General features: G+C 46.1%; 1 protein-coding gene across 3 annotated transcripts; it reads right to left on the bottom strand.

Moving 5' to 3' along the window:
- Window positions 1–212: 212 nt before the first annotated feature.
- NSFL1C (NSFL1 cofactor) lies at window positions 213–25056 on the bottom strand. Of its 3 annotated transcripts, XM_037044278.1 has the most exons (10): window positions 24902–25056; window positions 22563–22660; window positions 14598–14672; window positions 12923–12928; window positions 12164–12329; window positions 11455–11547; window positions 10342–10451; window positions 9837–9974; window positions 3713–3877; window positions 213–1946 (listed from the first exon to the last, which is right to left on the bottom strand). In XM_037044278.1, the coding sequence occupies exons 1-10, from the start codon at window positions 25004–25006 to the stop codon at window positions 1784–1786; spliced, it is 1119 nt and encodes a 372-aa protein (XP_036900173.1). In that variant the 5' UTR covers window positions 25007–25056; the 3' UTR covers window positions 213–1783. The 3 variants fall into 3 exon arrangements, with proteins under 3 accessions (XP_036900173.1, XP_036900175.1, XP_036900174.1); XM_037044280.1 differs by lacking the exon at window positions 12923–12928; XM_037044279.1 differs by lacking the exon at window positions 12923–12928 and having other exon boundaries at window positions 12164–12334; window positions 14597–14672.
- Window positions 25057–25132: the final 76 nt, after the last annotated feature.

The following is a 25132-nucleotide window of genomic DNA, read 5'->3' on the forward strand; positions in this document are numbered from 1 at the left end:
TTTAGTGATCTCTTCTGGTGTATACTAATAACTCAAGGAGCGACCCTGAAGCGGGGTGGAGGGGCTGAGTGCATACGTGCAAGGCTGGGGCCGAAGTTCATGTACACGGGGCAGGGCAGTGAAGAGCATGAACTCTGGAAGCAGGCACACCTTACCACCTAACTGCTGTTTAGGGTCTGCACTGGGAAATGAAACCATTGTGAGGCACTTAAGTACTTACAATGGCTGCTGTTATTATACAACTTCTTCAAAGCCAATCCATTAGAAAGTATCAAACTCCATTGTCCTTATTCTGGTTTTTAATGGTCAAGGTGACAATAATTTACAGCTTTTCCAGACCTGCATTGTTTCCCACAGTTGCTGCCACCTGCTGGAGGACACGCTTGTGGCAGATGCTGCAGCCCTGGCAGGCCTCTGCCGGTTTGGGATGAGAAGCACCAAGCTGGGTCCCTTTCTCAGGATGGGTCTTGGTTGAAATCCAAGGAGTTCCCCAACTCTGGGTATAAGTAGTGTTGCTTCTTGGCTTGTTGCAGGATGTAAAGTGGAGTGATTGGCGAGGGCTGCTTGGGAAGAGGACTGAGGCACGTTATGATTCAAAACCAGGAGATTTGAGTCAGTGTTGATTCTAAGTCTGTGGTTCACTTAACAGGGGGGTGGAAAGGCTTTCCAAGACCCCAGTGATGCTCCTCTCCCAAACTGGCACAGAAGAAAAGCACACTTATTTATTGGCGGGGGGTCTATACCAGACTGCCCAAACTGCTCTAAGTCTGAACTCAGCAGGGCAGAGAACAACTGCGAGGCAGAGCCTGCACACCAAAGCCAGGCACAGACCTTACTCTTACCGTCAAAATCCACTCAGTCCGGGCCTCCTGCAAACACTAACACAGTAAAAAGTGCAGGTAGCATAGGAACCAGCCCCTCTCAGCATTTGTCCTGCACATTATCAAATAGCTCAGTGGTATCTTGATTCTCACCAAGATACCATAACTCTCAACTCATTCAGGTTGGCACGAGCTGTTGCCCTATGAAAAAGCTACCCCATCTACTCCCTAGGTACACATTTCTGCACGTGAGTAAAGCAATGATGGAGCAGCTGGAATCACTAGGTGATGAGGGAGAAAAGGGCTGTGGCTGACAGGTATCACTGAGTCTCCAGTGGCTCAGGCCTAGAAAATCGAATTTCCCAGCTTTGAGTGACAGGAGCCCTGGGAAGTATTTATTTTCGTCTGAAGGGGTTGTGCGCATCTAGCTCTGACCACACACTTCATGGGACTCTTACTGCTGCCTGTTCTCACCTGGGTAGAGTCTGTTCCTATGGGAGTAAGTGGCTGCAAAGCCTCTTTCCGAGTCCCCCACTTCCTTCCTTGTAAGAGGGAATTCCTCCACTGGTCATCATGGGGGTGGCAGGTGGACACACAGAGTGGACAGATACTGTGTGCCACAAGCAATTTTTATGCACACCCTGGAGGTAAACGATTTTAAAGCAATCGAAGCCTAATTCAGTGGGAGAGGAGAGGTTCCGTATAACATGCTGGTGATATTCCTTCCATTTTTTTGGTTGTTTTTATTTTTTTCTTTAAAGTCCATTGATCGTCACAAAAACCCAGGAAATGCAACTAAGGAGAAAACAAATGTCCAACTGAGATCTAAGAACCCAGAGCTACGGAGGAGACGTGGCACTGGACTGCTGGGTGTTCAAGAATGGGCTGGAGGGGCGGTCCCCACAGGGCAGCCGGCCGTGGGAAACGGGAGGAAGGCGAGGCCGCCCGGCAGGGCTGGGTGGTTATGTTAACCGCTGCACAATGACGGCGTTGAGCAGGTTGGCTTCCTTAAGGGTCTGGTTCTCATCAGCCAGCTCTTTGTTCGGGAAGGTAGTCATGAGGACAAAGCTGGTGGCAGCCATGGCTGGCCGGGCATCCACGATGAAGAGTCGGATGTCGCTGATCCTGGTGGAGCAGGGGTGAGAGGGGAGGTGGGTGAGCAGTGCTCTTCTCTGCAGCCCACCAACCCCACCCTGCAGAAGGCTACACCTCACTCCCTAGTCCCTTCCCCTGGCCCTGACCTCCAGAGTGGCTGAAGCTCTCCTTTGGAAGCACACCGGATCAGGCCACTCTCCTGCTTATAACCCTTCAGGGCTGCTCCTGTTTCCTTTAGGATAAACACCAACCTCCTCACCATGGTCCTAAGGCCTCATTTTATACCATTATCCTTCCCCTGGTTCTCCATCACACCATGCTCCCTGCTACATCTGAGTCCCTCTCTCCAGAGGCTCCTGTCTGATCTTTTTCCTGTCATACTAATTCAGCCTCAGGCCTCAGCTTCAATGCCACATCCTCAGGGCAGCCTTCCCTGCAAGCTCCTGTCTCCGTCCCCTCACCCAGCTCTTCCATGGTACTGATACAAGTCTGTAATCAAACAATTCTAGGACATGATTAGTGTCTGTCTCCTCCTGTAGACCACGAATTCCATGAGGGTAGCAAATATGTCTCTTTTGTGAATCACTAAAACTATGAGTGAGAAGAATTACTGAAGGTCAGCAACCCCTAGGTACTAGGGATCCCTAGACACTGCGTGCATCCTGAACCTGGTGCTCATGAGAATGCAGTCACCTGAAACAGAGAGCCTTCTCCCCTAGAGCACTTAAATGGGCGTTTCTTTCTGCCCCCAGCCCTTAAAATGTATGCAATCCACAACTACCACACCCAAGGACTCAGACACCCACGATGAGAGTCTGAGACTGTCAGCAAACAGAGTTCTCTCACCCACCAGCTGGTAAGCATTTGGGATAGGCTGTCCACCCTGAGGAGTGAGCAGCATTTACGCTGAAAGGCTGGAGTTACTGAGTAACGTGAAACTGAGCCAAAGAACTCAGAGCAGTGAGATGGATTAATCCCTTTAACTACAAGCACTGAAGTGCAGTAAGTGGTTCCTACTGAACAAGAAATGTCTGAACAAAGCCCCATGTGCTCCCCGGGCTTGCTTCACAGCTTATCTGACATGTGAATCTCGCCAGTGCTCAAGGATAGTCAAGCCATTCACCGAGCCCCACGTGTGCGTTCTGGCTTACCTGGCCCATGAGTGATGAAATCCACACACTGCTGTTCTAGACAAAGGAACTGCCAAATCTCTTTATGGTAACCACCCTGCCCTGCTAATCATTTCATCACTCTGTGCCTCAGTTTCTCCATCTTTAAAATGGAGGAGGCACAGTTTGCTTTGATCCAGGCCACCTGATCTGACATAGTAGATCTAGAATTCTCTAATACCAGATCTAGAAGAGACCTTAATAGCCTGGTGGGTTTTGGAGGCCCCTTGCAGGAAGGGGGTGGAGAAAGCTGTGAGTGGGATGCTGGTGCTATGTCTCCTCTTCCCTCTATCAACCACAGCTGTTCAAATTCTATCTGTTCTACACTTGGACTTCAGCATGAGATTTCCTTTGAAGAAAGAGTTTGGTGGATGAAAAATCCCTAAGGAATCCAATCCTCTAATTTTACAGATGAGGAACGAGACCCACAGGAAGGACGTGAGCAGTCACTAGCAACATTTAATGGAAGTAGGGACCAAAGGCTTCAGACTTGCACACATTCCTATCCCACTGCTTCCTTTGTGGAAAACACAGAGCACCTGCTGGTATTGGAAGGAAGAACAGCACCCCCGCCCTCATTTGTGGGAGCCTCTGGGACCCTCCTAGAATCAGCTGGGCCAGACGTACCTGTGGCTGTGATTAAATTTCTGTACCAGCCTCCCACCGTCGGCAAGCCGTATTTGGATGTTTGTGGTAGGCTGTGACTCATCAATGGAGATGGAAGAGCTGGCTTTGGCTTCGTTTTCTGCTTGTTGGGCTGGAGAACTGGTATGCAACACTTGGGGTGCCGTGCTGAGGAGAGAAGATCATGTCAGGACCAGAACAGAAACAAAGCGCCTAGCAGGAGGGAGGTCCTGTCTCAGCTAAGCATTTGCTACACCTGGCACTGATCTGGTGTTGCTGAAAGAGTGACAAGACAGAATGCCTGCCCTCATGAAACTTGCAGGCTCAGCAGAATTCACCTCCAACTCTGGGTTACTGCTAGCTCCCCCTCACTTCTAGTGACCCTGGGAAAATTATTCAACCTCCTCTTTCTTGGTATCCTCACCTGAACAAGGGCTTAAAGAAGGGAGGAAAGCAGTATCCATGACAGCTGAGGGTGGGAGACCGGGACTTGAAGCTGGACAGCCCAACAGACCAGAAGTTTTAGCCTCAATGAGAGAGGCTGAGGGCAGAATGGGGAGAGAGGAGTCTGCAGTGGAGGCAGCCTGGCACAGGCCAGCAACAGCTGATGGGATGGGTATAAGAGATGAGTCCACTCTTTCCCTGTGATGGAATTTTCAGGCCTGCATTCTCTACTGCAACCTCATTCACATTGTGTATTTCATACTCATGTGTCAACTACAAGGGAGGGGGCAAGATTTCCTGAAGGCCAACTAGGTGCCTGGAACCACAAGAATTAGTCATACAATACAGACAAGTCATGGTGTTGGCTGCAGTGTTTAGAGCTCAGATCTTCCAAGCAGATGGGGCCAGAACTCACCCAACAGCTAGCTATGTGCTACTGAGCAGTTACTTACACTCCCTTAGTTTCAATAACAGTAGTAATAGGAATCTTTAATAAGGGTTGAGGCTACCTGCCTTGCTCAGTTTTTGAGGGGATTAAAGGGGAAAATCAAACAAAGCACTCAGGGTGGCTGACAAACACAAAATGTACCCAGAACTCCCGACTCTCCGCAAGCACTCAGAGCCTTTGTCTGTCTCCTGTAAACCGCCGAGTGTGTCTCACTCTCAGCCCTTCTCTTGGCGGATGCCCTGGCCTAGGCCTCTGGAGAAGACAGGCCACGAGAGGAGAGCCTCTCACCAGACTGGTTCCTACACCTCTTCCTTCCCTCTGATCCTTACACTTAGCAAATTCAACCGAAAGTGCTTTCCCAAGTGTGTTCCCTGGGGTCCTAGTCCCTTGAGATATTTCCAGGAAGGTTCTGGAAATGCCAGACATTACACCAAGAGCATCACAGGCCACTGGCACACTAAAGGTCTCGAGAGATTGTGCAGTTAAGGTAAACTTACTCTACCACCACGTCCTTTCTCCACGTTATAATTGTTGGCCTCGTGCAGAGAATTTCAGTCCACTAAATAGCAGCCACTGTTACTCAAGAGGGTCAGTGTGATGCTGGAGAAACAGCACAAAACCCGCCATCCAGTCCCAGCTCTATCACTAAACTGGACAAGGGGTATGGCCTTGAACCAGTCACTCAACAGGGCTCCAGTTTCTCCACGTGTAGCACAAGGACCTATTCTGCTGCTGTGAAGATCAGATAAGACAACGCATGCCCAAGGCCCAACACAGGACACTCAGGAAGTCCTCCGTGCAAGGAGGCAACTGATGTTTCTGGCTTTCAGTCCAGCACAGCCTCTTGCATAGAGTAGATGCTCATCATTTGAAAGTCAAGGAAAGCCTGACACATGAACTTGGCTGGCTGCTTCTATTTCTCTTACACTCTCTGAAAATAAGGTGGTTTAGGGAGCTGCAATGAACACAGCATACATTCATGAAGCACCCATTACCAATCTGGACCCTGTGCTGAGTACTTTACATGTATTAGTTCACTTAATCCTCACAATAGGGATCCATCATTTCCACTTTACAGATGAGGAAACCAAGGCACAGTGGGTTTAAGCAACTTGCCCAAGATCCCAGTGCTGGTTTCAGGTGAAGCCAGGATACAATCTGAGCTGTCTACCTCTAGGTCCTGTGCTCTTACCATCTGCCACACTCTCCTGCCAGGTCTGGGAGTCAGGGAGACCTGGACTTGATTTCAGGAACATTTCCCAAAGATGAAGTTTCCTCATCAATAAAATGGAGTTAAATAAAATCTCCTACAGTAATAGCTAAAAACAACACACCATACCCAGAATATAGTAGAGCACAAAAAGAAGTCTTTGTGGCTGTGCAAGAGCACCCCAGGATAAAATGCAGTATGGAGGGTAAGCGCAGAGATGGGCAGGAACTCAGCTCTGCACTGGCCAGCAGTGTGGCCTTGGGCATGACTTGACTCACAGATAGAGAGCAGACAGCTGTGGGGTGTTGCAGGGTGTGGGGGGATGAGTGAAAAGGAAAAGAGAAAAACTCATGGACATAGACAACAGTGTGGTGACTGCCAAGGGGGGTGGGGTTAGGGGAGCTGGAGAAGTATATGGGGGGATAAATAGTGATGGACGGAGACTTGACTTGGGGTGGTAAACACAAAATACAGACTACATATGATGGCCTATAGAATTGTGCACCTGAAACCTGTATAGTTTTGCTGACCAGTGTGACCCCAATAAATTCAATAGGAATGAATAAAATAAGCCTTAGCATCCTTATTTATAGAAAGGGGGATCAAAATGGGATTAAAGGGTGTAACACATATGAAACGCTTAGTACTGTGCTTAGCTAATTGTAGTAAAACACTCATATACCTGATTACTATTCAAGGTCCTGTTCCACTTATACTGGCCTAAACTCTGGACCCAAATCACTCAGAGATGCTACTGTTTATTCTCGGGCTATAAAAGAAGGTCATCTGAGAGGCGCTCCCAGACTATGCTGCCGCAAAGGAGGGTAGGGAGTGGAGAAATGTCAATACCAGACCTTGTGATTCTTATTTGGAGCAAGACACTTAAAGAGCATTAGTTCCAGACCACTCTCATCACTGTCTAGGACAGCCACGTGCATCTGCTCAAGGGAACCCAGTCTGCTTGGTGCCTGACAACTGCTACCTCCTGAACCATTCCTCTCCAGCATGGCTGGGCCATCTGTAGCAGTGAGGGCACTTCACTCAGGGGCAGGAATGGCCAGATCATATCAGAAATCTATAGAAAGAGGAGTTTCTTTACTGTCTCCCTGAAATATCACATGAGTCACAGGGAAATCGGGTCTCATTCAGACCAAGAGCCTGAACCACCTGACTGCTCACTTCCTTTATAGTGGGAATAAAGTAGACACTAAGGTGCTGTTTCCACTACTTTAAGTCCTGAGGCTCCGTCACCCCCTTTTTAAAAGTGACCACCTCAGAAAGCACAGCAAGCAGGAAAAGCTCAGCCTGCACAGTAATGCCTGCCTCCCAGCCAAGTGCACTCCTGGTGTTCGCTACTCAAGTACATGTACTCTTTTCCTAACCTTCGAATTATTTCCCATGCAAATTACTGCAACAGCTAAACCAACAACAAAATGTAATGGAACGCAAAGAATTTTTTCAACTGAGAACAATTTATTCGTTTACTTCAAATATTTTTCAGATAACTGGAGGAAAAAAACCCAGGACTGACTACTGGTTTGAGGCAAACCTGAGAAATTTTTCTGCAGCGGTTGCCTCTCAATCATTTCAGTTGACAAGATGACAGTGGAAGATGTACTAAGGCCCAGGCAGGCGTGGCTCAGGAACTGAGTGAGCGCCGGCCTACAAACAAAAAGTTTGCTGCTTCCATTTCCTGTTAAGACACGCCTGGGTTGTGCACCAAGTCCCCAGTTAGGGGTGTGCGAGAGGCAACCAATGGATGTTTCTCTTGCACATTGATGTTTCCCTCCCTCTTTCTCCTTTCCTTCTCTGCTCTCTAAAAATAAATAAAACCTAAACCCTCTACCCCCCCAAAAAAAGATAGTAAAATTTATGGGAAGAACTAAAACAACAACAACAAAAGAAAACTGTCCATCTGGTTTAGATTAAAAAGTTAAAATAATATCTTGCTTGGCTGTATAAAACTTTTTTAAAAAGCCAAAACTGTAATAAAATGCAGTTGGAACTGGCTATGAACATTTATTTAGCTGACGAACATCACCCCTGATTATCGAGCTGTCTCAACTTGTGGGTTCACTCTCCACACTAATAAAGTATGTATTCCTACCCGGCTAAAATAGATGTGGAGTCTTGCACACATAATATAGTTGGACCTTCCCACAGTAAAAGCATTTCCTTTAAGTATTACAAAACCAAACCAATGCAAACTGCGAAGTGTTCTCAGTTCTGAGACTTTCCTTATAACTGCTGGTAGGTAAAAAATTGATACAATCTTTTTGGAGGTCAATTTGACATCTTCAAAATGTGAAGACCTTTGGAGCTAGCAATTGCACTTCTAGCCCAAGATTAAGGAGCCTGCAAAGATTTCACTGAAGATATTCACTGCAGTGTTGTTCATACCAGTGGCAGCTGCCTAAACGTTTACCAGTGGGGACTGCTTTGACTGTAACACATGTACAGATAGAAACGTATCAGCATTAGAAATAGTATTAGAGAAATATACCTACTGATATGGAGTAAGAGCCAGACTTTATGGATTAGGCAAAATAGCAGGTGATAAACAACATGTCTGCACATACACCATACATATGAAACTAGAAGGATACTTCCCAGATACTAACTGGATATAACTGGGAGTTAGATTTAGGAACAGTTTTTATTCTTTACCTGAATTTTCTATTTTTTTAAAAAGATAAACACATTTCATTTTAATAATACACGAAAAAAATTATCTGGTGCTCCCCAAAGCTTACTATAGCCAACATGGAAGGTATAGGTGGATCACCCTGAGAATGGCTGTCCTGGACTAACCCAGGGACCCCAATGTGGTAAGTGAAATGATGAGAACAGGGTGGACTTAACTATGTTGGTTCTGGTAAATTACAATCCGATGGTCTCTAATATCCTGAGATGTGACCCTCGCTCCTGCTGAGGGATGAATGGCCAACAGAAAGGTGGGGGATTCTAAGAGGGGGGAGCCAGCAGCTCAGAGAGCACAGCTACTGAGAGACCACACCCTGACCCCTGCAGATGAGGGTGAGGTGAGCAAGGACAGAGGCTAATTCAAGAGCTGCCAGACCTAGGTCAGAGAGGGCATCTCGTTATGCAGGAGTACGGGAAGGAACGCCAATCAGAAGGCCTGGGTTCCAGTCCTGGCTCCACCACCTACCAGTCATGTACCCAAGGGTAAACCTTGAAGTCCAAGAGTCTCAGCTTTCCCTTTGTAAAATAGGGACTATACTGTGCTCTGAGTGTCTCTCATGCACATTCAGTCCCTCTGAACAGTACTGGTCAAGAGACCCCATGACCATGGCCCAAAAGTGAGTGGGCCCCTGAGAGAAAACAGCCTGCCTATGGGTAGGTCAAGGGTCTAGATAGAATTCTGTGTATCAGAGGTAACAGTGACAATTAATCAGATACTATTAGGGGTTTGAATGTAAGATGGAGGTCATGGCAGAGAAAAAAGGCAGAAAAAATCACAGGAAATGACACAGTGAATGTCAGGAAGAGCCACAGAAGTAAGAGCTACCATAACGGTAGACCAGCAGCCTGCACTGGCAACAACGTCCTTGAGCTTCTTTGGATCCTGACCAATGCTGCTGCAGAGCTTTCTGGCAGGGAGAGTCTGGGTGACCTGAACATGGGTGTCTGTCTCAGCCTTAAGCCATCGAGGTTACCCCATGCTGTGAACACCCTAAATTACTGAGTCAAAGCAGCAATGTGTTACCTTTGCTGCTTACGCTGACTCCTCACTGTGGGGCAGTGCTGTATGTTCTCCCTTGTAACGATAACCAAAGAGGGAAGGACTCTCATTAAGTCCCATTTTATAGCTGAGCAAACTGAGACTACACAGTCCAAGGCCATGTAGCTAGAAAGCCAAGACTGTCAAATCCTACGTTCTCCATAATCCCCCTCCCATAAAAACAGAATGTGAAGCACTTTGTAAAGACTTAAACAAAGTGAGTGATACACAGGGTGTGCTGAGCCTCACAGGCAGTTCCGCTCTCACCTGTGCTGCTCCTTACCTGCCCAGCTTCTGACCCTCGCCAGTGAAGGCTCTGAAGACTCCTTTGGGCTTCACAAAGTCCTCATCTCGATGGTCCTCCATGTCCAAATTCACCTGCCCACCGTGAGCTAACCTCCGCAGCTCTGCTGGCACCTCCCTGCGGGGGAAAAGGCAATGCTGGGACCCACACAGAGCAGGACGGGAATAAACTTTTTGGTTCCAACTGTGAAAACCACCGGGCCTCCTCAGAAAGCTGGCTGCTCTAGTGATTACCTGTCTGCCTCCCCAACTCTCCTGTTTGCTCAAAGGCCCGGCAGAGACCTGTATTTATTTGGTCACTTGGCTCTGCGTGAGGCCCAAAGGGGAAAAACAGACACAAGGTTTTTGGCACAGATCTGTGAATCTGTACTTCAGCTGTGCTAAATCTGCTTACAAATGCTTACTTCTTAAAGAGCCAACATTTGGATCAGCCTCTTCTTTCCCACTCGCTGACATGGAACCCGAGGGAGAGTTTTTCTGCTCACCCTCTGCGAATGGATTCCAGAAACTGGGCATTAGACGGGTCTTGGTAGCTTCTGAGCTCACCACCGTCCAGGCTGAAGCCGCCCTTCCAGAGCTTCAGCACCACGTGGACCTGTGACAACAGGAGGGAAGCAGTCTACACACTGTCCGGAAGCTGGCAAGCACAGCCCTGTGAACCCGCAAGTCAGCACGTTTTCACTATTTTACTGTGTCATTATTGAACAGACGAATAAAAATGCATGTGCGAGGAAATCGACCAACCAATCAGCCAAGTAAGCATCAATCTAAAATAAGAAGGCAATATGGCGCAGGTTGAGAGAATGGGCTTTGATGAGAGCAGACCTGGGTCTGTCCCTCCACTCTGCCACCTGCTGGCTCAGTGTCTCTGAGCAGGCGACTCAGTGAAAGCCATGGCTTCTCCACCCGTTGGTCTCCAGTGTGTGTGGCATGTAGCTAAGCTAAACCACCCACAGATTATTTTGCAGTCATTTAAAGTAACTGCCATATTCACAGAAAAGGGTCTAGAAAGCTAAAAACTAATAACATATATTAGCAGCTGCTCCCTCAGATGGATAGATTTTCTATTTTTTTCTTCCTTAACTTTATTTTAGAATAAAACCCACAATGATTAAAAACAAATATATGATGAAAACTACTAGTCACAAGGCTACATGAAAAAGCTTATGGCATTAATACGACATAAAAACATTAGAACAACCTTGAAGTTGTTCACTGGGCATGATTACTCTTATTAGAGGGGGGACCCTTATGCATAGGGACAGGAGAACCAGATAAGAAATATTTTTTAAAACTTGCGTTTCAGGCCTCAGGTGGTCTGAAGACTGAATTCTTTAGCTGTGCTGATCCCACCGCAGAACCATGGACACACTGTCCAGTGCTGGTAAACTCCTTTATTCGCCCATCTCCTCTGCCTAACCAGATGAGAGCTACCTTTGATTCTCAGGTAAGCCTCTCTGTGTTCATGGACCACAGCAAGGGCATTATCTCATCCCTTTCAGATGCTGCCAGTTCATGCATACATGTGACCAATCCCTTCTGAAAATGGCAGAACAGTTCACGAGCTTCCCCACGAAGGCAGGTAGATGTACACTCACATCTTGACCAGAATGCCGCCTCCTTTCTCCTGCCACATAGGCAGACTCTTCCTCTGGTGCTGCCCCAAGGCGGTAGCCACCCCCTGCAAATGGCTATAAAAGACAAATTCTTAAATCCTTGAGGAACGGGTCGATGGTGGTGGGGTTACTCACATACAATCATACACTGAAAACGTGTTAACCACTAGAGACACTTTTTGGGGGTATCAAAGGCAGAGCTGCAGGACCAGCTACATGCCTGGCCATGAAGTGGTTGGGGTCAGGGGGGAAAGTGGAAGAGGGGGGTGCTGCTTAGCCAACGGAAACAGCTGCTCCTAGCTCTAGTTCACCATGGCCGTGCAGAAATCTGTGTAGAGGATAACAATGAAGAATTTTTGATTTTCTCAAAGAAACAGAAATCCAGATTTCATGTAAAACAGGTGGCTATTAATTCAATTAAAACAAAATAAAGCAAAACACCAAGTCAAGTTGGATAGGCCACATAAAACATGTGCAGAACCCAATCCAGACCAAAGGTTTGAAAACACTGCCCCAAACCTTGATTTCATGTAAAGGGTGGGAGATACTGCACTGCTTTTCTGTGTGTAAGAGGAAGTGAGCAAATGAAAACTAAAACAAAAATTCAGTCACCACTGGGGTGAGGAGGGCCCCCTTCCCCCGCTCTGGAACCAGAGTCCTGTGGCCAGAGACAATGACCCCCTATGCTCACTCTCGGTTTACTGGTCTCTCCCGGGCTCCTGGTCATTCGCTCCACAGCTACGGCTCCATGTTCCTTGGCACCTTTAAACAGATCATCCACAAGCTCGTTGGGACTTTTCTTCCTGGGAGGTCCAACGATCTGTTGTCCACTTCTCTCGGAGCCTCCGGCATAAAACCTGTATAGAAAATACACACCTAACACCAAGCACACTTGGAAAACACAAACATGACAGGCTTTGGGCTAGGTACTGGGCACACTGAGGTGGAGGGTACTGTGCCCATCTTTAAGGAAGTTATGTCTAGTTGGGGACATGTGTAAGGAGGGAGGCAGGCAGGCACAAGGCAGTGTGAACAGCAACAGAGGCCAGTTTAAGGGGTACTCTGGGAACACTGAGCTGGGGAGGACGGTCAAGGCTTCCTAAGAAGGGTGTCTTCTGAGCTGAGTCTTGAGGACGAGTTTATCAGGTGAAGAAATCAGGGATGGGCATTCCAGGCATGCACGACAGCACGTCAGCTCCAGAGAGTCCCGGCTGGCAATTCTCCATCTGGGGGCCAGCACCTCTCTAGGACATAGCAACTACGGTCACAGTCAGAAGCAGCTACCACTAGCAGCTCTGGGTTAATGGTTAACAGTGGCATGGTTAGTACAGGCAGCAAGACTCCAGTGTTGGCTCTGCTGCTGAGTGACCCTGGGCAAGCCAGCACATTGCCCTGCATCTTACTTTCTTCGTCTCTGAAATGGGAGGCAAGAACCACATGCCCTACCTACCTGCTCCTTAAGTCAGGACCGTGAGGTTCAAATCAGCAGATGTATGCAAAAGAACAAGCACAGAGTAATGCGCACATGTAAGGTGGTATGCTACAGCACCAGGAGCTCACCCAAGCCTTACCTCACCTTGCTATGCTTGTTGACATACACTGGGGCACTGAGGAGAGGGCACTGGAAAAGGTCGGGGATGCTCAAAAACGAGCCTCGAGACACCTACATTGGGCTTTGCAGTGGGCCAAGCATGACTTGAGATTCACCTGTGTCTGAAAACCATGAGTCACACAGCCTGACTAGCTGCGTCCTTATTACTTGTATTCACAGCTAAGTCAGCAGCATGTCTCTGGGTGGGGAATTAAGAATCTATCGAAATCAATCTCAGCCTTTTCTTTCCTGACAGTCCCTAGAGAACGCAAGACAAGACCACCGTCACCTGTGTCAGTTAGGTCTGAAATGCCGAGCGAGGGGCCAAGGTTGATGCCTGGAAGATGTAACAGGATAAGAGGAAGAAGAGGAGGTCATTTAGGAGCTGGGTCCTCAAATACTTGATGACACTGCCAGTCACCAAGTGACATTTACTCTCCTCAAGAAACAATGGAATGTCTGACAGACTGAGGCAGAGTCCACCGGAAAGCAAAACCCATGAAATGAGGCTGCAGCCAATTCATTCTTGCTCATTCCAGGGAGATGAAGTTCTGCTCAATGGACTACAAGGTCTTTATTATAGTTCCAAGGCTTGGGATCTCCAGACCTTAACCTACAAACTAAGAACCTGTGATCAAGTACCTTGAAAATATTCATGCCCTTGACCTGCTATTTTCATTTCTAGAAACTATTCCAAGAAAGTAATCTGAAATGACTACTTTCAGAGATGAACATTCAAAAGATGAACAGACGGAGATGTTCACATCACTGACATTTACAGTGGCAAAAAAGGAAACATTTTCAACACTGGACATCCCGTATGATGGATTATTATTACAGTCATTGGAAACACTTATAAAGAATTTTGGTGGCACGAGAAAGCATTTAAGATGTAGTAGTAAACAAACAAAAGCAAAAAATAAAATTATCTGACCTTCACTATGTAAAATATAAAACAAATATTTATTTATACAGAGAACCAACACTGAGTGGAAATATGCCAATATTAATGCAGTTACCAAATGGTAGATGAATGTTATATTTTTTCATTATACTATTCTGTATTTTCTACAGTGAACACTAACTTCATTATAACATCCCTAAAAGTTAAAAGCAAACTGTGTGTGTGTGTGTGTATAGTAAGGCAATGTATACTTAAAAGCCTTCTACTCTGTTTATTATGTGATACATTACTTCTCTAATTAAAAATAATGCTAGAAAGAAATATCAAAAATGATAGTTACTATGGCATTATGGTTTTTCTTTCTTACTGATTTGCTTCCCTTCCCATAATATTCTTCAATAAATACGTATTTTTTGATAGTTAAAAACAAACCCAGACTACCCCGACACACAGTACCGGGGGACAGGGCCCACTGCTATGCGCTCTCTGGGAGGCGGGAGGCTGCTCTGCTCTGCAGGTGACCAGCCCACAGCAGCAATGGCACTGATGACTGAACACAGCTGTCCTTTCCATGATTTACACACTGCCAAGGACTTCTGTGTGGACCGCGCTGCCCCATAAAAGACTCACCTCTGGCCCTCTTCCTCGTCCTCGTCCTCGTCCTGGTCATGGATCAGGTCTTTGAAGGATGTTACCCTGTTATCGCTGGAGACACAGAAAAGAGCAAAATGGTCTCAGGGGAGTTCAGAAAGGTAATCCCCACCCACAGCTGTCACCGAGTCGAGGACACCGGGGCTACATTATTTTGGTGGGGCAGAACGAGGATCTTCATGGAAGAAAGTTAAACTCTTACTCTCAAGTTTTTATGTAAAATACGGTGGCATATTTCTTCAAGGTCACACAGGACTGAGAATAAGTTAGAAAAGGGCGGGGAGAGGGGAACCAGATGCAGGTCTATAACTACTGGGTTGGCCAAAAAGTCCCTTTAGTTGTTTCTGTAAAATAAAAGACACATTTTTCATTTCCACCAATAACTTCATGGATCTGGATATTTTGAGTATGTTGGCTATCTCTTGGGCAGCATAATATCGATTGTTCTCAACTAATGTCTCGATTTGATCGCTATCACTTCAGCTGGTCTACCTGACTGTGGAGCACCACCCAGGGAGGGTTTCCAGGATGATACTTTGCAAACCATTTTTGCATTTTCTTCTATCTTCAGTATTAAAATGGCTATACAGAAATTCACCAATTTTGCTGTTTTTTGGTTTTTTTTAAATGCAGGCTGGTGACAACTGTCACAATACACTAACAAAATTGTTTTGAATGAAGTTAAAGACAACTAAGCTGTGCTAGAGGCATCTCTCGGAAAAACCAAACGAACTTTTTGGCCAACCCAGTATTTTTAAAAACTAACGCATGAATAGCTATTTTCATCATTTAATTTGTAAATACTGAGGGAATGCCTGTGCTAGGCACTCACCTAGATGGTAGGTGTATAAAGGTGAACATACACAGTTCTCACCACTGAGAGGCCTCACAGCACGGCGGCCAGGAAACCATCACCAAACACTGTGCAACAGGGCCAGGGCAGACGCAAGCACATGGGATGCAGGAGCAGAGAGCCACACTCTGGGTGGGGAAGGGGGAGCACCAAGGAAGGTTCCCAGAAGAATGCAAGATTTGGGCTGAGGGCTGAAGAACTGGTAGACTGCCACTCTGTGTACAGGTGACTGGAAAAGGGGGGTGGGGCTGGTAGGAAAGGGCACCACAGGAAAGTGGCCCAGGAATCTAGAGATCACCAAGAAAAACACACTGAAGGACAGGTGGTCGAGACGTAGAAAGGAAATGAATATGAAGGCAAGGAGGCCTCTGCCTGCTTCTACTGTGCTTTAGTCCAGAAGTATTTATCACTGTTTAGAAAAAAGGCCGTGGTCTGGTGTGTGGTAGAGAGGGCACGCTAATAATCAGTGTGAGAAGAGTTAACACCTCTGACATTGTCTCACACTGACCCCTTTTTCCAGTTTAGATTTGTCTTCAAGGAATAATCCTAGTTTTCAAGGATCACAAGACACATTTTATAAAAACATTTCCTGTATTTTCTTAGGAAAACAGTAGCTTTCCTGTGATATGGAGACAGGAGGGTAACAGATTTTGTGAGGCCACACGGAGAAGGAAGAGTTGTCTACTAGGAAGAAAGCCCCAGTTCAATCTTAAAGATTAATTTCAAGGAGACAAGTAGGGGACGGAACAGGCTTTGAGGTTCCATCAACTTGACCTGGGAGGACAAAGACCAACTGATGAGGCAAATACATCCTCTGCTTGAGTTAGCTGAGAGTAACCTCCTGGACGCTCCTCGATGCTCTATGACATGGTTCGAAAAAACAAAAATCCGGTCTCTCTGTTGTTAAACACCTTCAAATACACATGCGCACACTTGAGCAAACCACTTGCCCTGGCTATGGGTTTGATTCGTTCCCCTAAAGTTCTTAGACCTAGACTCTGCATACCACCTGACACAGACTCAGGTGTCTACATTCCTGGGTTGATTCCAACTTAGCCACCCACCCTGGGACATGCTTATGAAGTTTTCGCTTTCTCATGTGAAAATGGAGACAATCACAGCACCAACCTCTTAGACTTTCTGCGAACAGGAGGGGTACTGATGTGTGCTGTAGCACGTTCCAAGTACTACTCTCAAGCATTGGTGGTAAAAGTGTTGGTCCTGGGACTGGCGCGTCCGTGTTACTTGTGAAACTGTGAGAAATGCAAATCCTCAGGCCCCGCCTTGGACTACCTCTTCAACAGGCACTCCGGGGGAATGTTTAGCAATCTGCTTTTAAGGTTCCCTCCAAGTAGTTCTGAGGCATGCTCAAGTTCGAGAACTACTGCTCTGAGTTACCTTGGTGGTAAGGATGTCTTGTGAACATTGTTGATTTCAGAATATTTTGTCTATGTACTCCACAAATTGGCAAAATGTCTGAAAAATTTTTCAGCATGAAAACTCTATCTCCCAGGCTACCTTGGCACCCTGAAGAGGCACAAAAGTTCTTTATCACATCACATTTTCCATGGTGTGAATTGCCAATATGGGAACCGTTACTTACATGGGGCCACCAAGCCTCTGAAAGGTGGTTAAGTGTAAATATTTAATTTTAATTAATTTAAACAGACCCATGAAGCTAGTGGCTACCACATTGGACAGTAGAGTTTTACAGTCAGACAATTCAAAAGGCATGGTTTCGTTGGCTGAAAGGAAAAACAGGAGCTGCCTGCAACCCTCTGGTTGATCCCAGTAGGTACAGGAGTGGGAGGTGCTGAACAGGAAGGCAGTAGCTGTGGATTCAGACAGACCTGGGCTTGAACCTGGCGAAACAGCAACTGTGAGTTACTCAACCTAAGACTCAGCATCCTGACCTGTGAAGGGTGAGCACCTACTTCCACTGGAACTGACCTAAGTAGAGAGCGTGGGCCAGAAATATGTGGCAGAGCTACAGGTGTGAGTGTTCCCGAAACACTGGCTTCCTGCTTCCAGGAACTTATGATTTACTGAGGGAGGAAAAATTAGGTTAAACGGCAGGAGAAGAGTTCAGGACAACACAGTAGAAATGTCCCCAAGTATCCAAGGAGGACATGAACTGCAGAGGTGACTTAAGTACAGTTGTGACGAGAGTGAGGAGGCACAAGGTCACGGTGTGCTGCTTGTGGGTGGGGTGACATGCTCAACGAGGCAGGTGGACATGAAGGTGGACAGAAAGAAGCACTGCGGTCTGGACAGGCCGAGTCAGGCAAGAGGCTCAAAAATCCAAAAATAAGGCACAAATGAGACACCAAACTAATCAATCTAGTTAAAATAAAGATTTAAGAAATGAAAAAAGTGGGTAAGATCAGGATGGCAGGTTCACGGCAAACTCTGGAGGACCCCGGATGCGCACAAGTACTGGCTGACTGCTGGAAGCAGAAACAACTGCATTGACACCCTGGTGTTATTGGCTGTGAGACCTCAGGGAGATGCCCAGCTTCGGTGTCTTCATCTGTAAAGCGGGGATGACAAGAATACTCACCTTGTCGGGTTGTAGTGTGGACTAAAGAAATACACACGAAAGGACTTAACCGGTACCTGGAACTTGGGGAGTGCTCACTAAACAACAGCAGTCCCTACTGCGTTTATGGCAATGCTTCATCTTGTTTATGTCTCGCAGACCTCTGAGAATCTTAAATGCTAAGGATTTCCTTTCCAGAAAAGAGACAACAAATTTTTGCCCAGACACCCAGGTAACTCATGAACCGTCTCACATTCATTCCACAGACTCTCCAGAGGGACCAGGGCCTCTACACCAAGTACCTTTGTTCTAGAGGCAAAGGGGTAGTTTACTAATTGATGTCCACGGCAGCAGTGATGACAAGAAAGGTACCTGAGAAGATGAGAGCGGGACGGGGGGAGGACCAGAGGTAGGCTAAGGGTCCTGCAACAGTCAGGTCACACAGGATTGGGGGTGAGGAAGACGCAGGCCCTGTGCAGAATCCCTCTGAGGCGCTGGTACAAGCTTGGCTTCTGGGAATTTAGTCAGCGTTCTCCTTCTGCACAAGGAAACCAACGCAGCAAACTGTGCCCTTCCTCTCCCTCAGTGCCGAGTCTGAGGCTTACCCAAAATTATAAAGGAAGGCCTTTAGGTCTGCACGTGTTCAGTCTCTCACTCCCTTTGGTCTTAACAGTAAACTCTCCCATTTCCTTGATTCTTTGATTTTTATGTCTATTTTTAAATATGTGTACTTGTGAAATGAGATAGGGAACACAGAGAATGGGGAAGGTGAGAAGGGATACTAATGCTAATGAAACGACAGCTAATAGCAACTAATATTTACTGTGTTCAAAATGCTCTCTAAGTATTAAGTCATTCAACCTCCTATTTGGTAGGTGCTACTAACATTTGACAAATGAAAAAAACCAAGAGACTGAGATGTTAAGTCACCTGCCCAAGGCCACAAATCTCCACAGTGACAGAGCTGGGATTTGAACCTAGGTGGTCAGGCTCCTGGGCCATAGTCTTGATATGACTCCCTTGATAGGACTTTGGGACTACTAGAGAATTGTGAATATGTGAGTGACATCATAGGCCAAGTTTTGACTTCTCCTGCTCTGTATTCCTGACATGCCAACACTCCAACAGTAACCTGGGGTGGCTATGAGAGACACACCCCAGAAACCAGAAGCTGCAAGAAGAGCCCTTATCCTAATAACCATATTACAGGAAGTAACATCCTGATGCTCCATGAACCTTGTGGATGTTTGAGCAAAAAAATTACAGTGTAGGTGTGTATCTGAGAGATATATTCATTACTAATATGTGCTGAAATATGAAAAAAATTTTAAGAACACTGCAAGTTTGCATTTATTATACTTATATAATACATGTTTTAAAATTTATTTTCACTTACAATCTGAAAATTATTGAACAAAAAATATTAAAACATAAAGATTAAAAATCTTTCTTTTCAAATAACAGAAACATGGGTATTGCTAAAAAACACAACCAAAAACTGTCAAGGTAAATTAATCAGACTCTTCAATAGTTGGCTCTGCAAACATTTGTAACAGTCACTGCAAACGATATTGCTGTGCTCAAGGCAAGTATTTTGCACAGCACTTGCAACACTACTGTGATAAGGGACTCATTCTGGATTTACAGCACCTAATACATTTTTCCCTTTTTCTGCTTGTCAGGGGAGATGTCTCTGTCTTTGTAAGAATTTCCTTCAATTTGTAGTTGAAACTGATGAAGTTTCAGGTATAAAGGCTTACGTACACCTGTAGAGTTCTGAATACCTTTTTATTTGTTCTGACACTAATAGCGTTACAAGATTTCTAATAAATATTCTGCTCCTTATTTTCACATTGCTGTTCAGCATATGACCAGTCGGAGGATTTATTGCGGAAATATTCAGAATTGTATAGAATATAACCATACGCCACCTCTTGGTGTTCCTGGCCACATTACATGTACCTATCCTTTGGTCCAGTGTCAACTCCTGACTTTGGTTGTAATATTCCTTGACATTTTGCGAATCTAAATTATGGCATCATGGAAATGCATAGTTGATACTAAAATTGCATTTTTTTCCTTTTGGGTATGAGATACAAGTGTGCAATCTGCACCAAAAGCAAGGAAGTTGGATTTCTAAGGCCTGTTTTTCAGAAGACACAAATTCAGGGGATAGCTGGGGTTTATCCTTACAATCAGTACCTACATATGAAAGTTGCTTCCTTTTCAAGTTGGAGATGAAATTTATATCAGTGAACCAGTTTTCTGCTATATTACATCCGGATATGCAAATGGGTTCTACAAGTCTCCTGATTATGCCTGCTGGTTTATTACTGGTCAAGTAAGGACCTTCTAGTTGCTTACTGGCATATATTTCAGGATTTCCTGTGTAAAATACTTTTGAACTGACCATAGCAAAACATTTTATACTGTGTTTATTGGGCTTGGATGGAATCTAATGTCTAAACCCACATTGGCCTCTAATCCAGGTAACATTTTTCCTATTGTTATGTTCTGTCCCATTGAATGACATACTTCATAATTTTCTACAAATGCTGAGAAAATGCCTGACAGCTGCTAATCTGTCCACTTTCAGGCGTTCTAAGCAGGTAAGTTTGTCATTAAACCTGATACTATTATGAATAAACCTGAATCTCTGTAAGAGACTCTGTAAGATCAACCCCACTACCGTCTGTAAATCCTGCTGATTTACCTGATCACTGACGCACACCAGCTATATATGAGATGCCTAAAAATGTGTTCAATTCAGTTCTGTCTATTCATTTAGCATCTCTTTCTCGTCAAAACAGGTTTGAGATAGAATTGATGTACTTATTGGTATATAATAAGATTTGATCTAAAATATCATTTGTGATAAAGCAGTTCCAAGTTCCGTCTTGGCATTTTTTGCATTTGGCCAAATTAATAGAAGTTGACCCAATATATTCTGTGGCTGTTTTCTAATTTGTCTTCTTATTGGATTTTCCCTTCATTTTGATTTTTCATCCTTTCCAAAAAAATACTCTTTACTCATGCCTAATTCATCTTCACTTTCTTCATTAGAAACATCTTGCTCAATATCCGAATCTTCTGAACGAACTTCCACATAACCTTCATTCTTCTAAATCACTTTCATTTTCACATTCGATTCTATCGTTCTGATCATTGGATTCTAGTAGCATTTGCTGAAGTTCTTCAACATCTCTTCAATTATCGAATCGAAACATTTTCCAGCCATTTTCAATGGTAAATGAAAAAAACAAAAACAAAAACAGAACACAACACTGACTCCGAAGTTCGTGGGAAAACGAAAACAAAAAGAACTACACCAACACTGACTCGGGGGTTTGTGGTATTTGTCAGACCAATTTACTATCAAATATTACACACCCTGACAAAACACGGGTTGTAACTATACTGACAGCTTAACTTATTGCAGCTAGTCACGACCCTGAATCTATGCACCTGATACATGTAACAATGTTTAAAAGTTTGTTTGCACCTCTCAGATCAGTCACGATTCTGCAGGGTTGAGGGCACCTCACAGACCAGCACCCATGAGCAATTAAAAGGTGATCGGCCAGTAACCTCTTTCCTCTGGGAATGGGAGTTAGGGAAAGAAGGTAAAGAAGCATGAGATCTTGGGTTAATGTTCCTTTATATGGAGGAAATGTAATTTAAGTCTCAGAAACACAATTCACAACTGCACTGGCCAAGAAACACTGTTATTTATATTCCAGGGTTGAATTCAAACCTAAGTAAAATTTTCTGGTAAACAGATATGCCAGAGAACAGAAGCAAAGCAAGCTAACGCAGACAGAAGTTGTAGCTCAGACACTTGTAGGAAGAAGTCTTGCTTGTCCTGCAAGACCAGCATTATTTTACCCAGCAAATCAAAGAACCTTGGAGCCAAGGTAGCTGGGACAGAGAGGTAAATAGGATTATAAAGGTTAATACCAGTTTGACTAACAAGATAAGGTCTCCATAATCAATTTGGAAAAGCATGGGTTACACTGGTTTATTTTCCCTAAGACTTCTTTATAAGGTAATGGGCATCCTAAAATGTTAAAACAAAACAAAACAAAGAACCGACAATAACTTTCTATAGTCTAATCTACTCTATATCACCCCTGGAAATCCTTTAGTTTCCAAAGAAAACCTATAGAGATGGAGAAGAGGTCACTCCTCACATTTCATAAATAAAAGACCCTCGAACACCTTAAAAGTAGGCTGTGTGGTTTCCCCCAGGATTAGACCATAAACTACTCACGTAAGAGTCCCCACCTCAGTGCAGATCTCTATGGGAAAGCAACAGTCAAGTTAAACAGGTGGGACTGGTGGGAGGCTGGCTCCACACACAATTGCTCTAGGTGCTAGTACAAACCTGGCTTCTGAGAACGCTGTCGGCATTTTCTTACTTGACAAGGAGCTATACCCACCAGTAAGTCTAGCTTTCTCACTCAGGCCCACTGGCCCCTATTCCAAGGCCTGAACCCTCCATCAACTTATATGGAAACACATCCATGTAGCAACAACTGAAATTGGCTCTTACCTGGGGGCTGTGCCTCTGGACACTGAACTGGGGGTTGCCTGCGAAATGGTCACAATGTCGTCGTCCCCTCCATCCTCATAAAAGCTTGCTAGAGCGATCTGAAACAGAGAGGTAGAAACTTGGGATCCTTAAGCAGGCCTTCATCTAACACATACCTCCTGTGATATGGCCCACACTTCCAAGTAGGTCTGTATCTGGAGGCCACAGAAAATTACACCGTTAGTCTTCATGTTGCGTGAAACAAAGTCCACCTACTATGGGGGGGGGAAAGCAAGGAGGAAGGCTGGGATGAAGTCATTCCTCATTCTCATTTTACTAAAAACTGCGATCTAGTAAAAGCAGTGTGCAGTTATTGAGCATTTATTTATGGGCCACGCTGAGTATAAATGTACATGTGTGAACTCATTTCAGCCTCAAAGAACCCTATGTAGTTAGTACTATTACATTCTCATTTTATAGTTGATACAGAAGTACTAAGACATTAAGAAAAACTGCCCAAGGTCACGAAGTTGGTGAGGGGCAGAGTCAGGTTCCACCCTAGGCAGTGTGCTCAGGCCCTTACTCTCAACCCTTATCTGATAGCCAGGAGTCATGAATTGTGAGGCCAGCCCAGATTGCTACTTCTACTTTCTGAGTTCCGGTTTCCTAACCTGTGCAATGGGGACACCAAACCTATACAAAGGATAAGAGAATTCATCAGTGTTTACACACAGCCATGTCTTAGCTCTATACACAAGGCATATGCCAGCCTTTTGGCTTTGTGATTGTATGTTTCTCTTATGGACTCAACGGATAAGCATTTACTAATCACTTACATTGCACAAAGAAATAAGAGCACTGAGGTCTAGAGATGAAAGAGACATGGCTCCTGTCCTCAAGGTCATCAGCCTAATAGCAGGCATCGCGCTGTTATGGGGCATAATCAGCCTACTGGAAATAGTGAGCTTTTGCAGGACCTAACAGGCCTACCGGGAGAAAGAGTACTGGCGCAGGACATGCACTAGGCTGGCACTGAGAGGTGCCTACACTCAAGTCCTGGCCCTGTCAGGCAAGTCATGTCACACACGAGCCAGTTTCCCCACCAACAGCACGAGGAGACTGGGACTGATGACCTACCAATTGTAACACTTTCAGGCAGAAGCTGCATTTTCTATTTCTGCCCTGGACAAAGGCTTCATTCACACTGTGTGACTGCAGAGGTGTGATGATTTATCTCTTTAGGGAGGCAACTTAAATGATGACCTGGGCAGACCCAGTTGAAATCCCAACCTCACTACTCACTGGCTGTGTGGCCCTGGACGGATCACTTACCCTCTGAGCTTCCAGGTCCTCATCTATACCATGAGGCTCCTCTTTGCCTCAGTGTTGCCAGCATTAAATGGATCACCATATGTAAAGTATCAGGCATACGGTGGGTAAGAGCCTGGACTTTGGAATCAGACATTCGCAGAGTTCTAATGTTATCTCCTCCCCTGGTAGGTAGGGAAGCCTGAAGAAGTAATTTAACCCCAGATCTCAGCTGCAAAATGACTTAAGATACACGTAATGCAGTCAGAGCAGCATCTGGCTCGTGGTAGGTGCTCAAAAACATTAATCATCCTCTAAGATGTACGCTGGCCAGGAACATCTACGCAATCTTTTCTACAATTACTGAATAAATGTCGTGTGATTGGCGTTGCAACAGTTTACAAAACCCTCCTGCCTCGTCTGGCTCATCTTAAGGTCTTAATAAGTATTTCTGAATATTTAATACGTGCCAGTGAACTAGACGATCATCTCCATGAGACCCCCATTTTACACATAAGGTAACTAAGAAAGATAAACAAGCTCGAAACGTGCGTCACCACCCCAGGAGTAGTTTTCCCAGCAATTAGGTGGGAGGGGCCGTGAGGCAAACCCTTGGCCCGGCTCCTCCCGCCGCCCGCGGTCGGCCTACAGAAAGGGAGATAAACGACCACCTTGTCCCCGGCGCCGCTCCACTCCAGGGCCGGTCATTCCGGCCCGGCCTCCGTCCGAGGCTCTGCGAGGCCGCCACGCCCCCAGCTCCCCCACTCCACGCGGCTTGTTGCAGTGCCCAAAGTCTCGTGGGCCCAGCGAACCGGCGAGGAGGAGTGGAAACTGAAGCCAGGCAGAGTAGGTCGGGGCCGGGGCTGCCCCGCGTTTCCCCACGACCGAGCAGAGCTGGCAGCAGGTGGAAAGCGAGCACAAGTGCCTGAGGCCTGCGTCGGGCTGCGGCCCGGCGGGATGACTGTGCGCTTCGGCCGCCACAGGTTTGACGCGCCAGGCGCCCGCGCCCTGCAGCCCCAGCCTGCCCGACGCAGCCCGCCTCGCGGCATTACCTGCAGGTCCCAGCCGGCCGACTCGAGGAAGAAGCGAGCCCGGTCTTCTTCGGTTCCCGTCACGGCCACGAACTCCCTCAGCGCCTCCTGCCTCTCGGCCGCCATCTTTGCCCTGTGCGCTGCCTAAACCGCTCCGGTTGTCGCTGCACAGCCCCAGCCAGGCCGCTGCGTTCCGCCAGCGGGTGGGCCAACCTAGCGGAGCACCGCCTTGCCTCAGGCCCCGCCCCAGGT

The sequence above is a fragment of the Sturnira hondurensis genome, unplaced genomic scaffold, assembly GCF_014824575.4.
Source record: "Sturnira hondurensis isolate 20B ecotype Veracruz unplaced genomic scaffold, ASM1482457v3 Scaffold0004136, whole genome shotgun sequence".
In the NCBI taxonomy this organism is placed as follows: domain Eukaryota; kingdom Metazoa; phylum Chordata; class Mammalia; order Chiroptera; family Phyllostomidae; genus Sturnira; species Sturnira hondurensis.

Coding starts and splice junctions, on each gene's coding strand:
- NSFL1C (XM_037044278.1), bottom strand. CDS start 25,006: ATGGCGGCCGAGAGGCAGGAGGCGCTGAGGGAGTTCGTGGCCGTGACG. Junction 14,673..22,562: donor TCCAGAGGCACAGCCCCCAG/GTAAGAGCCAAT, acceptor CTGTGTCTCCAG/CGATAACAGGGTAACATCCT. Junction 11,548..12,163: donor GAGAGACCAGTAAACCGAGA/GTGAGCATAGGG, acceptor TGTCTTTTATAG/CCATTTGCAGGGGGTGGCTA.